The following is a 17,738-nucleotide window of genomic DNA, read 5'->3' on the forward strand; positions in this document are numbered from 1 at the left end:
TATCCACTCCTCCTCACCAAGAGCTTCTGCAGTGGACTCCTGAAGGACAGAGGGTATCAAAGAGGCAACCAGGCAGAAGGTCCCATCTTGTGATGAACCAAGGTTTCCTCACACAAAGGTGCAAGTTGCGCAGGCTGTTGCTCTCTTGTGCTGCTTTGGCTGCCTGCAGGCAACAGTGAAGCAGAAGTCAACAGAGAGTCTTGCACTCAACTTTGCATACCTTTGCCTAGAGGGGGCTGTGTCCTCAGCCTCCTCAGCCTCCTCAGCCGCTGGACCACAGGATGAGTCAGAGGTTGTCTTGCCCACCAATAAATGATGGAGTTTGCCTTTGGGTGCTGCTGGTCTCCTTTCTTTTCCACTCTCCACATTGCTAGTTATCTGGTGACTTTGCTTTTGTGTTTATTCACTTCTGAGAACAGCACTGGTGCCTTCACTTAGAGAATCTTCTGCAGAGCCAGAAGCTGTGGTACCAGCAACATTAGAGGCCCACAAAGAACAGTCATTCACTGGAAGTCCATACAGCAGACCATGTTGAACCAATGTTCTCCTCATGTTCCTGCGAGAGTCTGGTGCTTTCTCAATTAGTCATCGTGCTGGAGCAGAATTGCAAATGCACTGGCATTTGCAAGATGGATTATACTCATGACCCAGGTTTGCGCAGACTATTTGCCTCAGCTGAAAGACAACATTCATGGAGTTAATTTCTTCTTGTATTAAGCATTTGATTGAGCAGTTCTCTGGTGTGGATGGCTGGTAAGAGAGTGGTCTGGCAGGACTCTGTTTCTCCAAGCGTGCAGTCAAGCTCGGAGGCTTGGAAATGCCGATGGCCCGTCATTCTGCAGGGTAATGAAGGGCAGCTCTGGAAATGCCTGGCAGACCTCCACTATTAACAGGAACAGGAACAGTTTTCTCTTCTAAAAACTACAACGTCAGTTTTATCCATCTGGGCCTGGTGGTGAAGGTAGCTGGCTATCACTGGGGTGTTTGGGAATTAGACTAATGACAATGAAAAGCTCTAGTACAGATACACAGACAAGAAAAATCAAGAAAAGATGAGCACACAAAAAACTGATTGCCTCGTTTGTCTGATCAGGCCTCAGCACTCCCTTGGACCTTTCCCAGGCAGGCTAGGAGAGAAATAGGTCAGGAAATGTTTACAGTTTTAGTGCTCCAGGGCTTGGATGAATCCTCCCAGGCCCTTGGATGGCACTAACAACACAGTTGTTTTAAAATCGTTTGTCCAACTGTTTGAGGGAACCTCATCCCTGCTCCTGGAGGACTTTAAATTGAATGCAATGGGCATGCTTACAAGACGGTTTATAGCCTGGGAAATCGATATCTGCCTATCTCACAAAGGTGTGCTCATGCCGGTGCTCTCCTTTAATCCCAGATGGCAAGGAAAGAGCATTTACACCTCCACCCTCTCTTATCAGGCCTTTTCTTTCCCCTTTCTTGCTCAGCCCTCACCTCTCCAGCAACTCACCACAAACACTTCTCCCCTTTCACCCCTCTGGGCCTCTCCAGAAGGTCGAGGGCATCCCAGGTGGTTTAAAGTCCAAATCCCTTTGCTGTTTCTCCCAGCTTGTTTTTTGCAGAGTTTTGGTGGTTGTTTTGTTGGGTTTTTTCCCCTGGTGATTTTGGTTTGAGTTTGGAAATCCTAATTCAAAATAACACACTTCTTATTTCCTCATAGGTTTGATTTTGAGTCCTCATCTGAGGTATGAGGCCTTCCCCTGAGTCAAATTTAAGCTGAAACCAAAGTCTGATCAACAAAGACACCAAAGTCTGATCAACAAAGAAAGAGTTTCTTGAAACACAGATAGCCTGTGAAATGCTCAAAGGATTTTCAAGAATTGCTTCTAAAAAGTCATGCTTTATCAGCACCAAAAAAAAAAAAAGCCAAAGAAAAACGTCAACTGACTTAATTGGGCAGGCAGCTCCTCTGTGCGTCTGCACAGCGGCAATCTGCTGTGGTTCCTGAGGCAAATAGGGCCACATGTACAAAGCTAGTCCAAGGTTGTGTGCCAAATCATCACACACATCTGAGCTTCAGCCCCCATGGGATCGAGTATCTTAGAAGGGGTGCTCAGACTTGTAACAGCATCCTGCCGGCCACTCTGGGGGTGGATCCGGGGGGTCCGCAGCTCCCGGACTCTCACAGGGAGCACCACTTGTGGGGAGATCTCAAGAGCATTTGCCCTCCCAACCACGTATCTGATCAAGTGCATTGTGGTAAGAGTGTCCGGATGCGTCTCACAGGAAAACTGAGCCCCGGAGAGAAGCAGCATAGACCCTGGGCAGGGACTGGAACTGCAGGGAAGCTACCACACGGCTCCCTGGCAAGGATTCCTCTTTATCTTCTTGATCTCACAGTTTTCCCCAGACAGAGCTCCCTCCAAGGATTTGGGCAGCACAGGAGGAAGGGACATCCCAGCTCCCGCTCCACCCTGGGGACAGGTGTGAAACACCAGGCAGCAGCTTTGGCCCCAGGCTCGGGGATGCTGTTGTCCGACACTGCAGGCTAGAGACCAGGAAAGTCCTCTGAGCCAGCCCAGGCACAACGCTTCCAGCCATCCTTGGTACCATCCCTGGTGACACCCAGTTCTGGGGATGCTGGGCTCCTGCCAGAAGCTCCTGGGCACCACGGAGGCTACAGCCAGCCCTACTCCCACCTCCACCTCCACCATCAGCTGCCACAGGTCGCTTCTCCCCACCCTTCAGCCCCCCAGGCAACCCGTGCCCTTTCCCCAGTATTGGTTGGAGACATCAAAGGGCTCCTGTGCCTCCTAAAACATTTGCATTGGTGACCACACTGGGCACAAGGGATGGGCTGAATGTCTTCAGACAATTACAAAATGGGTAACTTAAGGCATACCCTAAGCCAAATCATTCTGCGTAACAAGGAGAGCTAATTATTCTTCCCAGTGCTTGACACTGCAGTGGGTCTCCAGTTCCCACACTCTGGGATGAATTTGGCAACTTCGGACAAAAACTGCTACGCCCTTTCTGAATGAAGACAACACTCACTTTTTTAATAAGACAAACATTGCCAGGTGCCTCTTGGAGTTAAAAAAAATACATTAAGGAGAGGACCACAGAGAGCAGACACGTCATTCAGTGTTTGTGTAACAACCTGCTCTGATTTGCTCTAACTACATGTGAAAGAAAATCATCATGTTGCCTCTGTACAGGCATTTTTAATAGCATCTAATAATAGCAACGTTATAAATAATCTGTGAAATGGAAGCAAAAATATACCTTTGTTTCAGGTATTGTGAACAGCTCTTTTCTGTTAACACTAAACACTTACTCCAATTTTTTTATTTAATTTATGTCTTTATATAGAAGAGAATCAATTCAAAATGAAGAGCCAAAACACTTTTTATACAAGATGCATATGCTGCTATTCTTACATTGGAACTGTTTTCATGCTAATAAAATATAATTTTCTACTGGGGAAAAAATTCCACTAGAAACAACTTAACTAGCTCCAGAGATATTTTCTGAGCATTCAAAAGCACATGGGACAGTTTGCAATGAAACATTTTGGAAGAAAATCACCTCGGTACAGACTGGCAGTTGAGGGAGAACACACCTGGGATGTGTCACACACCCCATCCAAATTGCAGTACTGATGGGAAGCGGGGGAAAAGCTCGGCATATCTAAAGCTACACATTTTGGGACTGTTCCCAGGGATCAAGTAAATGGCTTTCAATTGCAAAACTCAGCACTGCAATGGCTAGACTAACATGAGATTCAGCTCTGCCAAGTAGGCAGAAGGATATAGTGTCATTGCATTGTTGAAAATGCAGAGGGCTCTTGACCGACCAGCCGAAGCATACGAAGAACTTGGCTTGACTACTGATGGATCAGACCTTGAGTGTGCAACTGGGACTCCGGAGTAAAGGCTAACACACACAAAGGAGTTTGGGGAGAGGAGTTTCAAATACCAGGACAGACAGCGCCTCACCCCAGCATGTGGGGCTGCTTGCATTGTCCTCTCTGCCAGGGCTAGTGCTCCACCTGAGAGCCTGCTGCCATGAAAAGCATTGCCTGAGCGTGGCTTGGGCCACTTGTCCCCATGATCAGGGACATGCTGTGCCCTAAGCTCTGATGATGGGGCAAGCAGATGCTCACCTTGTAGCTGGCTGCGAAGACCGGCCACGAATGGCAGCTTCCCCTTTAGACAAAAATTTCCTTTATTTACAGCCTCCCCCAGAAAACAGAGGGGAGGGGGAAGAAAGAAAGAGGGAGAGAGATTAAGAGAAAGTAAGAGGAGGAGAACGAAATGCCTGAGATCTTCTGTCTCTACTTGAAGGGTCCCTGGGGAAAGGACCCCTCTTGCTTTCCAGCTCTGTCTTGTTACCTACTCATCCATCTTGCCGCTTATTCTGGGATCATTTCCAAGGGTCAAATAAATGGTTGTGATTTATGCAATATAGGTCAGGACCTATTTAACAGCTTACAAAGAAGCTCCCCCCCTCCCCATTCTCCCTCTGGCTCTTGGTGATGAGAAAATAGGTCACAGGCAGGCAGTGGGGGGGATTAATCATTTCTTCCGGCAACTGCTGGGAAAAAATATTTTCAGTTCCATTTAATCATAAAGCTTTTTAATTAGTTAGCTTGCAAATTTTAATGTATAGTTTATAAGCTCTTGTGTAAGGGGGCAGATTCCTGGAAGGAGAAATCTCCTGCTCCCCACCTCCCCCGGGTAGCACAGATGAAGTTCACCAGCCAGGCAGAGCTTGGCAGGTCCTGGGACCAACATCAACACGGTCGTCAGGTCTCTCAGCAGCCCCATGGGATGGACACCCTGGCACAGCCCTGGCTTGCAGTCCCTCTGCTTGGGTGGGCAGGGGGGAGGTGGAAGGGGCATGTTCCTCAGGGATGAAAGAGCCAGAGCTGCAGGACCCCATCACGTCAGCCTCCCCCGACTCCACAGTCCAGTACATACCCTCCATGGAAGTACGGGACAGCTTCTCCCTGGTACCACACCCCGGTAAGGGGGTTCGGGCTGCTGCACACAGACACCAAACTCGCCTTTGGCGTAAATGCACTGACGGACAGCATTACACAAAATCTGAAAGACTGGGCACTCAGCTAGTGTGGTCCAGTCTGGGACTAGATGCTCTGCAACATCCCTACCAGCCCCAGCCCCCACTAATGCCCCAGCAGGGGAAATGGAAAAATTAGACCCTGGACCCTGGCTATCCAGCTCTCCCTGCAATGGGTCTGCCTGCCACAAGTGCTGGAGAGGTGAAGGGAGGAGAAGCTCCTCCTGAAAGACCAGCAGATTTGCCACCCTTGCAGTGTCTATGCAGGGTCACTGGAACCACCACTGGCCTCCAAAGGGTTGACAGCCACTGGCCACCCACATGGTGAACCGCAGCAAGAGAAGTAACCTACTGATCAACTAACTGCTGTAGCCGGTGTTACGCCCTTACGTAAAGCTTTGCACCACCTCCTCTCCCAAAAACCTGTGGCTGAACCCTGCCAAGGTCCCGCAGTACCTTCTCATAATATTGCAGCTCATAATCCAGGATGACTCCGTTGGGTTGGTCAGGCTGAGACCATGAGAGGGTAATGCTGTCCACGGTGCGGCTGACCTGGTGCATGATGGACACTGCTGAAGGAGCTGGAAGAGAGAGCGAGAGAGAGGCCTCAGTCAGATGCCTGCACGGGCAGGACCCGCATCCCCTGGCTGGAGGCAGGCAGGTGTGTTATTGCTGTTTGGAGCTACTGAATTCACTTCCAGCAGTGGCAGGGCTGTCCAGGGGTCAGGAGATCCTGGCTTTTGCTGTTTGTAGAGAGCAGGTAGGGGAGAACAAAATGTTTCCACTGCTCACTAAGAGTTTGTAATCAGAAAACACGTAGGGCAGCATCTCGGGCAGGAAAACAGATCATTCCCAGGCAAAATGAGCGCTGGGTTGGAGCAAAACCAGCCTTGTTCCCCTGGAAAAAGCACTACCAGCCCAGCAACATGCAATCCTCCCTGCTTGCCATGGGGAAATAGGGGGTTTTGCACTTTGACATTTGCATAGAGAAGCTTTATAAGGTATAGGCAGACGCAGGAAGCAAGCAGCATCTCTCCGCCTTGGTGTGCTGGGTCTGCGAGTTGCACATGCCAATCAAGGGAGGTGCATACAGCAGCCTGAGCAGGCAACGCAAACCTGACCTGACATGCTGACAATGGTGAGTCGCCCGCCTCGTCGGAGTGCCCTGGAAATAGCACACCCACAGACGCCACTTGTCCCACTGAGCACAATGGGACCTTCCAGCAGCTCCTCAGACAACCCAGCCAGCTGTCCACCCCTTGCACTGCCCTGCGTTGCCTACGTGGCTTGACACATGGCCAGGTAGGAACAGCACAGTCTCAGCTGGTGCCACGCCGTGGGAAAACTGTCCTCCAGGTACCTGTGCTAACAAGTCCATGGGGCAGGGACCACGGCACGGAGCTGCCGCCTCCCTGGGACACTCTGACCAGCTCTGATCCTGCTTGCTGTGGACCAGGGCAGGCGAGCAAACAGCCTGGACTGCTTTTAATCCTGCTCAGGTATTGATAGCAGAGATGCCAGAGCATTGCAAGTGTCAGCCTACAGTCCCCCACCGTTGCTGGAGGGGCTGACACACACAGATCCCCGCGTTGCCTCCTCTTCACTCCGTCTGAGACCGGTGAGCCGAGCACGTGTCCTTGCCCACCCTGCGCCCAGCCTGCTCACAGCACTGCCAACACAGCCTCTACGGACGTCAGTCCGGAGGCCATCCCAGACCTCACCCAGCGTCAGCCCAGCCTTCGAGAGTGCTAACTCCAGCACAGCGTTAGCCCTGGCACGCCTGCCAGCACAGACTCACTGCTTCAGCAGCTTCAGGGCAGAGGGGAGGCCTCAGGGGTGGGAGAGGACTGGAAAGTGGCAGCGAGAGAGCTTCTCCATCACTTGCATGCCAGGCCTGGTTACAAATGGATGCAGAGAGGCTTGCACTCAGAAGGGCTTTTACCAGGTCCAACCCTTTCAATATTTCATGGAAGAACAACTCATTTGACAGCTCTGAGAAACAGCTTGCAGGAGCGGCACACAAAGCAAAGCACCTCTCACCCATCTCCAGTCTGGTTTCCCTTGGCATCACAAGCAGCGACAGAAACTGTGCCAGCTGAGGATTGCAGACACAGCAGTGGAAGGACTGTGCTACTTGGCCCAGCGTGGCTGCAGCATGTTCTCGCACATAACTGTAATGAATTACAGCTGAGCAACTCCTCTCAAAGTATACCAACAAAAGCCATTTTTCTGATCCACCATCTTTGCCCCTTCACCACTGGTTTTCTGGATTCAGAGCACTGTAGCTCCCAGGATGTTCAATGTCTGTGTGCCAAGGGTATGGGTAAAGCAAAATCTGCCACCACACTGCTGCACTACTTCCCTTCATCTCCCTGGGTTCCCCACCCTTGAAGGAAGGTGCAATGCGGGTTAGCCTCAGCGAAGTGTAGGCAATCTCTGGTTTTGTCCAGCACTTACTAAAACTGAACAAGGGCAGAAAACTTCCATCATTCGAAGTGTTCAAGGCCAGGCTGGACGGGGCTTTGAGCAACCTGATCTAGTGAAAGATGTCGCTGTCCATGGCGGGGGGGTTGGACTACATGATCTTTAAAGGTCCCTTCTGACCCAAACCCAATCTGTGATTCTAACAGACCCTGAGACTAAAGCCTCACCTCCTCCCAAACACCAATCCCTCCATCCATTTCTGGTTAAGCCAAGCCCCATTACCCACCAGTCTGAAACTCTCTGTATCATCTCACACCTTCCCTTGCTCTGTGGCGTACAGCACTGCTTCCCTCCCACTTTAATGTCCCAGTCCCACTACTTCAAGGCCCGTATTTACAAACTCCTGGGATTAGTTTCGCATGCTGGTGTTAAGATAAAACACAGGTAACATTTCTGAGCCTGTCGGCTCTTGCCAGAGCTTGCTGCTTCCTTGCCGACACAGATTTCATAGGACATCTGCAGTCTCCAAGACAAACGTTTCTCTCTCTGTGGAGAAAGGCCTTGGAAGGAAGATGTGACCACGCTACAGATGGCCCTGCAGCAGGGACTGGGACTGGACTGAGATGAGTATGCAGCCCGTGGTCCCTCTGGCACATCTGAGCTGCACACACTCTGGGAACCGATCCCATACTCACACAGGCTATTCCAGGACAGGGGCTGCATACACCCAGACCAATCCCACCACAAAACTGGGATGTGGCAATGTCCCATGATTTAAGCACAGGTTCAATGCCTGACCTTGCAGCTGGACAAGCTCCTCAGCTCCAGGTCCCTCCAGGTAGGAGTGAGGTCCCTGGGATGCTCTTCTCCCACTTCCCTGCATGTGTGAATCATTTGTGACCAGCCATGGCCCAGGCAGCTGTGTACTTGGTGAACCTGCCCTCATCTGGCTCAGAAAAAAGAACCAAATGGATGAGGTGGGGCTCATCTAATGAGACTTAATGAGGCAAATACGCTGCATGTTGGGGAGGAGGCAGGTGAGATGAATGACTACAGCAATTTCAGCGCTTTTCCTGCACCTGGGGCAAAGGAGTGTCTCTGGATAGGCAGAACCTCCACCATTGCTCAGTAGCTGCTCTTGTTATCACAGACATCAGGGAAATGCACACTAATAAAATCACAGAAAGCTTTAGGTCAGAAGTGACCTCTGGAGGTTTGTAGTCCAACTGGCTTGCAGAGTAATTTCAAAGTCAGATCACTTTGCTCAGGACCGCATCCAGATGAGATCTGAATATGTTCAGGGATGGTGATCCCACAGGCTCTGGGAGCACCAGTCCCCAGCTGCCTCGCTCTTCTGAGGAAGAAGCTTTTCCTCATGTTCCATTGGAACGTCCCTCATTGCACCTTGTGGCCATTACTACTGTGCTCTCACTGTGCACCTCTGGGAAGAGTCTGGCTCTGTCTTCTCTTTAAACCCCCTTTTGAAGTGGAAGACTGTAGCTAGATGCCCCTCAACCTCCTCCTCTCCAGGTTGGCCAAACCCAGCTCTCTCAGCTATCCTCGTATGTGCTCCGGCCCCTGGCCCATCCTAGTGATCCTCCTGACAGACCTGCTCCAGTTTGTTGATGTCTCTCTAGTACTGGGGAGCCCCAAAGTGGACACAGTACCCCAGATGTGGCCTCATGAGTGCCGAGCAGATAGGAACAATCACTCTTCTCAATTTTTTGCCTGTGGTCTTGCTAATAGAGTGCAGCACGCTGCAATGCTACAAAACATGGTCTTTATCACACAACTTCACCACAGCTGAGGGCAACAGCTTGTGCAGAGAGGCTCCCAACTCTGTGAATAAGGGATGGGCTGGGACTGGATGTCTGAGTTTGAAAGCAGTTTAGTGGAGTCAGCCGCTGAAGTCTAGTCAGAGGAAAAAGTTTCTAGCCGGATAGCGACACAAAAGCTCAGGCAGCTCTTGTATCAGGTATCTGGCAGCTCTTGTCCCCTGGAGCAAACGGTTCCTCCACAGTCAGCTGCAAAGCTAGTGAAGACCCATGAGTTTCTGACTCTTCACCACTTCCAAGGCTGCAAGGTCCTGGTTGCAGTTCTCTGCTCTGCCCCTAAGTCCACATGGGACACCTTGTACAAATCCACATTATCCCTCTGCACTGCATTTTCTACCTGGAAAATGAGGCTAGCCATCCTGTCTCGTTTTCACTCTCTGCTTGTCTTATCTAATTTTACTGAGCACTTTCAGAGGCAGAGACTGTGCTTAGGAGCTTGGTCCCCCAGCAGTATTTAATGCATGTAATATAATAGCTAAAAAGAAAGGAGATGAAAACAGTTAAAGTGAACACAAAGAGCATCCAGTCTGGGATAGTGCTACCTGGTGATACTGTCATCACAAGGTGTGCTCCAGGTCCGACAGAAGAATCAAGCACTTTGTGATCAGCCTGAACTACCATGTAGAAAGAGCTTTTCTGCCACGGGACATGGTTAAATCACTAACACAACAGAAAAGACTGTGAGAGATATATACCTTCTGACACGTGATGAACTCAGCTGAGCAAAGATGGTAAAAGTCTTAAAATATCTAAGCTGATTTTCCTGAACTGTTGTTTCTGAACAAACTATACACAGGTTGCCTCCATTGGGTTTCTGAGTATTTCAAAGCAAAGATTTAACAAAGTGCAAAAAGGACCAAAATGGAAAAAAAAAAAAAAAAGGTCTTTGTTCTTCCAGCCTGCTTTGTGCCAAGCCCTTTCCAGGACCGGCCTGAGTACAGCTGGGCTGCTAATGCCAAAGATTTGCTGGCAGCGTTTAACCTGTCCCTGTGGGATCAGTCAACTTGTTCCACGAACCATGACTCCTCTTTATTCCCCTGTGACAAAAGAAACAGAGCTTTTGTGACCATTTCCAGGTGGAAAAATGGTCTTTTTCTCATTTCCAGGTTGGAAATGGTCACTAAATTGGTGACAATTGCCCAGTGGCACAAATTGCCCAGTGCCAAAGACAATCCTTCAGCTGTTGGCTCACCTGGTTGTCCCTTACTCATGGAAGGTGTTTGAATTACTCTGCACAGGGAAAATGCATGCTGGAAAAGGGACCTGCTCTGTGACACATAAAGGAGAACAGATTTGGAGCATCCCAGCTCTCAGAGCCACTATCACTTTGAGATGTCACCCCCATGAATACGTAAGCAGTGGCAGATTTATCCTGATGGTGTCTCCAGGTGCATGTGTGCAGCAACGATGCAAAAAATAAACAGAGCTTCATTTCCACAGCAGACAGAAACTTACTTTTCATGACTGAAACCCTTGAGCCCCACGCCACTTGGAGGCAGAATGAATGATTTGAGGTCTTGAAAGGCACTTTTCTTCATCCTCTTTATCTGGGACCGCCTCAGATTCTTTGGATTCCTCTTAGTGGAGCCCTGTGGCTTCTCCAAATTGCTGGAGAAATAAACCAAGCCAAAACCACCACTGGAGTGTAAAACAAGCTTAATGAAAATCCACCGATGTAAAAAGGCAGATGACCTGTCCCCTGCTGCAACAAAATCTGCAGCGCACGGGGAGGGGAGGCAGCCGACATCTCTCACGTGATGACCCCTCTGGGGCAGAAGCACGGGGGGGATGCAAGGGATGCTTCCACGGTCATCACCCCATGCCTCCACACAGCCACGCAACACTGATCACAGCCAGACCCTGGTCTAGGCTGGCGCTTGGGGCTTCAGCAGTTTACCTTAATCCACCAGGAGCTGAGCAGGCTTCCCGGGCTTGGGGGCAGCTCTGCAGCATAAATCTCTGGGGGTGTCGACAGCTCTTCTTTTCTGCAGCCCACACAGGGTGCAAGAAGCTGCCTGAGCTCAACTACTGGAGACACATGGGAATGATGGGGCTCAAGATGTACCCCATCCTGAGGTCTTGCCAGCAGAGACGCATACCAGTAACTCCCCAAAGAACACATGGGTATAACCACTGAGTTTTGCCAAGGCTGTAATGACAGCTAAAACAACAGCGTCCTCACAAACCACGCTGGCTCAATGCCACAAGGTGGACATATCCAGGCAAGAAGGTCTCAAATCCCACTGCACAGCATATTCAAGCAACTTCATGGAAAGATTGGGATCTTATGTCCTGCTTGACTGACTGCCTCCCAGGAAAACTCAAACATCTACTGGGTCAAAAACATAAAGGCACAACAGGGTTTGACAAGACAAGCACCAGAGCCACAAGCACCAGAGCCACAAGGCTTTTCAGCCCATTGAGTATTTAACCTTCCCAAAAGCAGCGCAGCAGCTTAAATAGCACAGAGGACAATGCTTTACGCATATCCCGAGGCTGGTCTTGCCGGTGTCAAGGTGGGTCTGATAGACATCCTGAACGAATGCTCTCATCTAGCAAAAGGGTAACGGGCAAGGAAAGGCATCCTGTCCTCTTCTGTCTGTGCTTTGTACCAGAGCCCTGTTGTGGACTAAGTCTACCAGTGAGAGAGACATAACCTAGGCACTATGGTGCTCTGGCCTCTCCCAGGTCAGCGTTTCTGGCCTAGGTAATCAGCTTAGGTGCCTTATTCATGGCTAGCTGAAGCTCAAGGGACCGTGCTGGGGAAAGGGATGAACCAAGAGGCTCAGGTGCCTCCACACCGAGCACAGAGTGGAGCCATGAAGGCTGATGGGAGACATTCGCCTGCTGATCGAGCCCTCTCCTCCCACTGTACCCTTCGGTTTCCAGTAGCACCAAATCCCAGAAGTGCTGGTGGGATGGTACCCCTGGAGTCTCTGGTCCAACCCATCTACTGCACGATGATCCCCAACACCAGATCAGGGAAGACGGAGCTTTGTAGCCAAATCTTTAAACCACCAAGGATTGGGCTTCCCTAGTTACCAGTCTCTCTGTATTAGTACCCTTTAGTCTTTTTGATTAGCTCCAGAAATGCAATGACAATTTTTGGTCATAAAGCACAATCTGTCTCTGCCACATTACTGTAAACAAGCCCCACCATGTCCTGCCTCCCAGTCACTCTAGCTGAGGCACATTCAGCATTTTAAAAAGCATGTCTTCTAAAGAAAGAAAAAAAAGAAAAAAAAAACCAAGAAAAGACCAACACTTTTGGTCTGGGCCTTGATTATGAAACTGAAGTCACTCCAGCTTTTGCTAACGATCCCTAACAGGCACACCAGCAGAGCCTCCCTGTCTTACAGAACAGCATCTGGAGCCCGCGATGGTGCTTTGGCTCTGCTTCCCTACCTGCAGTTACTGCTGATGGATGCGTGAACAGGGAAAAAATCCCCGTGCCAGCCCCTGAGGACAGTGAACAGGGCAGACCCTCTTTCGCAGCTCTGCACCAAGTGTGCAGCCGGGTGGATGAAGGCAGGGCAGCTACTCCCGAGGACAAGAGGCGGCAGCTTCTCATAGCTCAGCCTATACTTCCAGGTAATTAAGAAATGATGATTTGTTCAGGAAAGGGATCCTATTTTAACCTACTTGTGACTGTGAATCTCGCTTTACAGGTTTACAGCCTTGCCCGAAAGCACATCTAGGTTTCCCTCTGACGGAGTTGCTCCATGAGGATGCTGCAACATGCAGGCTAGTACCTCTGTGGGCAAGGAACCAGAGCGCTCCATGCCCACCAGCCTCAGGGCCTACTTAAGCAGTCTCTGCTAGGAGAAGCTGAAACCCCAGGTGGCACAGATCCATCACAGCAGAGGCAGCTTAACCATTGCTGATCTCTCCGCAAGAGGTTTTGGATTCTTTAACTAAAGATTTGCTTGATCGCAGGTACAGACAAAGGGGCATGTTGGTAGCATTGCTAAGCCTCAGGCTTGCTTTAGCCCGTATTTTACTTCCATACCAAATAGCTCTTTTTGGCTTGCCTGCTGAAAATGATAAAAAAGCTTAAGGGAAAGAAGGAAAGGGAAGAAGACAAGAAGGAAAGAAATCTGAGTGTTCCAGGAGAAATAGGCACTTTGTAATCACAGCAATACCTGAAAGAAGGTCACACCAACCACAAAACCCAGGGCAGCTTGATGAGACAGTGCAAGAGCATGTCGATTTTGCAGAAAATTGGAAGCTACTGTAACAACCAAGTCTGAACATCTGCACGAGACTGGCAACAGAACCCAGGCAGTGAGTTAAATATAGCTGAAACACTTGTGGTTGACCCTGTGCATATGTTATAGACAGACATCCAGTTTTCTTTGAGGACTGCAAATTATGACGAGCCCACCATGCCTTTTGGGAGGTTTTCCTCGTGGTTACTTGCTCTGTTCTAAAATGCACATACTATTTTCAGGTTGAAATTTATGGACTTCAGCTTCCAACTGCTAGAACTTTTCTGGTTTTGCTAGCTAAATTAACGAGGAGTCTAGAAACAGAATTTCATCCTCATGGAAGAACTGAAAGATCATGAAAATATTTTCTTTTCATCTTCTTTTCTATTATCTAAGTAGACTGAGTTTCTTGAGCAGTTCACAGATTTATCAGCACACATATCAATTTGATAACTCTCTTCTGAACCTTTTCCAATTTTTTGTTAACCTCCTTTTCAAATATAAACCTCAAAAATTATCTCAGTAGCCACTAACCATAACTACAGAGACAGCATCTACCTCCTCGCTCAGGTTTGATATTCCTCTGAGTGTGTCCAACATGACACTTCCCTGACTCATCCAGGTCCTCAGACAGCTTGTGCAGGGCTGCTGTTCCCTCTCAGTTGTGCACCTTCACTGTTCTTTTAAACTCTGCTCCCCGGCTCAGAGAAGGGAGGAAATAACTGCTGCTTCCTTCATTCCTTGCACCTCCCTGCTGATGCAGGGTCGGACCAAACGCCTCGGGACCCAAGCTGTTTCTGCATTTTCTGCAACCCCCTATGTCCTGCTGGGAGCGGGGTGAGAAATCCTAGATGCATCTGAAATTAGTGTAATTGGTGAAACCGCTATGTAAAGCTTAGGGCAATTCATTACGATAAAACTGACAAAAAGCAGCAGGGGGGCATCACACAATGAAGAATTGTATTGGGTGAATGAGAAATAAATAGGCCCATTTTCCTCCTTGGTTTTATGTCTCTGAGTTGTACTGTTTAGAGGCATTCTTAGGAAGCTCATGTGTTTCCCTCCCCAACCTATCTCCACATCTCCTATCCTATCTCCTCCTATCTCCTATCTCCTCCCTAACCGATCTCAATCTGGCCAAACAAGACCAGGAGTCCTCAGGACATCTGCTGGGGCACCTTCCTCTTTTATTCAGAGAGCAAGAGCTTCCATCTGGGAGCTGTTACCTTTCTTCCAGCCCTGCTTTCTCAATATCCTAAGGTGACCTCCCTCCTATCCCACCTCTACCTTTTCAGGACACAGAGACAAAGAATAAAGACATGAGAGTATATCAGGACTCACTTAACAGGAGCACAAGCAGGCATCTTCCTCGCAGACATCGAGCAACATAACCTGACACCCTGTGACACTGTCTGGCCCCTCATGCATGCTGGTTCATCCCATCCCAAGGGACCCATCAGGGCTACAAGCATCCTGCTTCTAACAGGCTTCGGTAGCAGAGGCCCATTTTGTGTGTCAGGTCCTGGGTCTTGGGCCACCACAACTGCCAGGGGCGCTGCCACCGTTTTTTAGTAGGTCTGACTCCTGACGTGATGCTCTGAAACAAGCCCATCTCCAGCTACACACCAGATAATGTCCACAGCACTTCAGGACCACTTCAGAGCCTGTACAGCCTCGGTGCTGCTGTAAAGCCATGGAAGGTCATGCTGTGCGGGCTGGGAAACTGGACTGCTGCTGTAAAGGGAATAAAACTGGACAAGACACTGCCACCAGCCAGAGCAACACTACAGGGAGCAGCCCAGGGTCTCGGACTCCCCAGGCAGCATCTTCTGCATCGCCCCCCGGCTGTTGGATGAGAGTGTTTGGTAGGACTGTGTGGCTCCAGCCTCTGGACCACCTGCCGGGGGACACCAGGATCTTTCTGCAGCTTTTCTTTCATGATCTTTATACCCATTTGAAATGCTACCAATTGCAATTTGCCCCCCATTTTGCAGCTAGCTCCCCGCCTCCTTCACCTGCCAGTCCTGCAAGGCTCAGTCTTTCACTCCTCACCCGCCAGTGGGTCAGCACTATTGAGATCCCGGTATAATCAAAGTGTCTCCATTCCTCTGCTGGCTTAGCTGGAAGAGTCAGGTTACAGGCAGCAAAACCCCTATCTCTGATCGCTTTAATACCACTAACCCATGTCATGTCAGACAGAGTCAACATTTGCTCTGGAAAACACTCACGACAAAGAGAGAGCAAAGCCAACCCAGCCCGTGGCCTCTCCCCAGCAACACTTTGAAATTACCCAGGGGAAAAAAAGAGGTGAACAGCTGGGAGTTTTCTAGCATCTCCTCGGAGCCCTCCTGACAGATCTTGGTCCCTGGAGTGTCAGGTTACCGGACGGGGAACTGCTTTTATTATAGGAGGGTCAGCAGGGAATTCTGGCATTTTCAATTACCCGCATGCAGAAGCGGCTGTGATCCGGGGTCAGGATTAACTGTGTGACCCCCGGCTGAAGACAGAGTGGCAGAGAAATGCACCATGATGCTGCAAGGCACCAGCTAGTCCAGAGGCCGCGGGACAGGGCAGTAAATGGGGAGATGTGGGGGAGAAAGTTGCTGACAGAGCATCTGGCAGTGGACGCCTGCAACTGCCCTGCAAATGCAGCAAAGAGAGAGACTTGGAAAACCCTGGGGTAAGCGAGCAAGCTTCTCTCGCATTGCCTTTACCCAGGGGCTCAGCCTCATTGGGTGACCCAGGCAGCTCCAACATGTGGGAACTATGTGGGGAATAGGATCCCCTGTGGGACCAGAGCGGGGCATTCCTCAGTACAGGGCTGCCAGGAGGTCCCAGAGCTCCTTCTGCACTCCAAGCCCTGCACAACACCAGCAGCTCACTCCGGTGAGACTAAAGGGTGGTGCTGTGCAGCGGCGAGGACGGTGCTGTGATCAGTCATGGAGTAAGGGCTTCCCTCACCTTGATGCCACGGGGCCTGGAGATATGTAGGCTGGGATCCAGGCCCCAGCAACACCCAAAAAACAGTGTTTGAAATGGCAGGCGCACACAGGACCTCCATGCAAGGCTGCGGGCTGGTGAAATAGGCACGTGGGGCTTAGGTGACCTCTGTTTCTCAAGCAGAGTGGAAAGCCAGGACAACTCACTCTGCACTTCCCCGCAGACCTGGATGTCTTGCGCCAGCATCTCACCCAAGGGATGCCTAATCCAAATCAGCCCTCCCTCCTTGCCCCAAGGCATCCCAGTCCCACAGGGTCCTCAGCAGGTGACTGTCACTGTGCAATGGTCCAGCTGTCCCCAGTCCAGGTCCCATCACTGACTGCAAGACCCCAGTTCTTCGTGCTCTTACTCAGCTCAGAGTCCAAATGCATCTAGGTATCTAACTGAAAATTGACTTCTTTGGTTAAAATCTTCTCCATTTTTCGCTTCTCCAGGTAAAGCTCTCTCCTGCCATTTAAGCATCGCAGGCTTTTACACCATGGGCCCTCCTGGAGAATGCATTTGATGCCTTCCTCCAACGTGAGCACTGAAAACACCACAGTAAGGAATACCTGGATGAGGTAGGGAGGAAGGAAAGTTTTTCCTGACCTGCTCTCAGAGTCGACCCTGGTGACTCTGCTCTGCATGGGAGGTTGGGCTGGAGACCTCCAGAAGTCCCTCCACCAGCACTTCTCTGTGTGTGACTCTCCTGCTAGATGGGTTCACTATTGCTTGGATTATTAAAACATTCGTTCACCCAATTTTTTTCCCAGTGTTCTCCCCTGTGATGGCATGTTCAGGAGCCACATACTTTTGAAACCAATTGGCTCCAGCGGAAGCTGAGGAAAGCAATGTAACATCACAGGGACGACAGCACTAGGGCTCTTTAGTAAATGACATTCACCCTCAAAGAAGAAAAAGCCTCAGGTCTGGATGTTCACTGGACTTGCTAGAGCTCTAGAAGACTGGTATTTCACAGCCTGTGAGGTTTTTGTTGCCGAGTTTCCTGGCAAGGTGGCCCCATCAGGCTGGTACCCATGCTGTTTGTGTGTGTCAAGTGTCTGGAAAATTTCCCAGCGGGCCCAGCCTCCAGCCCCTTGAGTTTGTAACTACAAACGCTGGAAAATCTTAAAAACACGGCAATGCACTCCAAAGCTGGTCCTGGCTCTGGCCCCATTGGAATCAACGAACGCTTTGGTGTAGATTACAGCCTTTAAAGCAGTTCCTAATGCCACAA

At 50.0% G+C, this 17,738-nt stretch overlaps 1 protein-coding gene across 4 annotated transcripts in view; it reads right to left on the bottom strand.

Moving 5' to 3' along the window:
• The window catches only part of EPHB2 (EPH receptor B2), a 130,908-nt gene that overhangs the window by 19,721 nt on the left and 93,449 nt on the right, over positions 1-17,738 (bottom strand). For all 4 annotated transcript variants that reach the window (XM_059830000.1, XM_059829999.1, XM_059830001.1 and 1 more), the window contains one exon: positions 5,512-5,636. In XM_059830000.1, the coding sequence (XP_059685983.1) occupies positions 5,512-5,636 (125 nt within the window). The remainder of the gene's footprint in view (positions 1-5,511; positions 5,637-17,738) is intronic.

This window comes from Gavia stellata, chromosome 27 (genome assembly GCF_030936135.1).
Source record: "Gavia stellata isolate bGavSte3 chromosome 27, bGavSte3.hap2, whole genome shotgun sequence".
In the NCBI taxonomy this organism is placed as follows: Eukaryota; Metazoa; Chordata; class Aves; order Gaviiformes; family Gaviidae; genus Gavia; species Gavia stellata.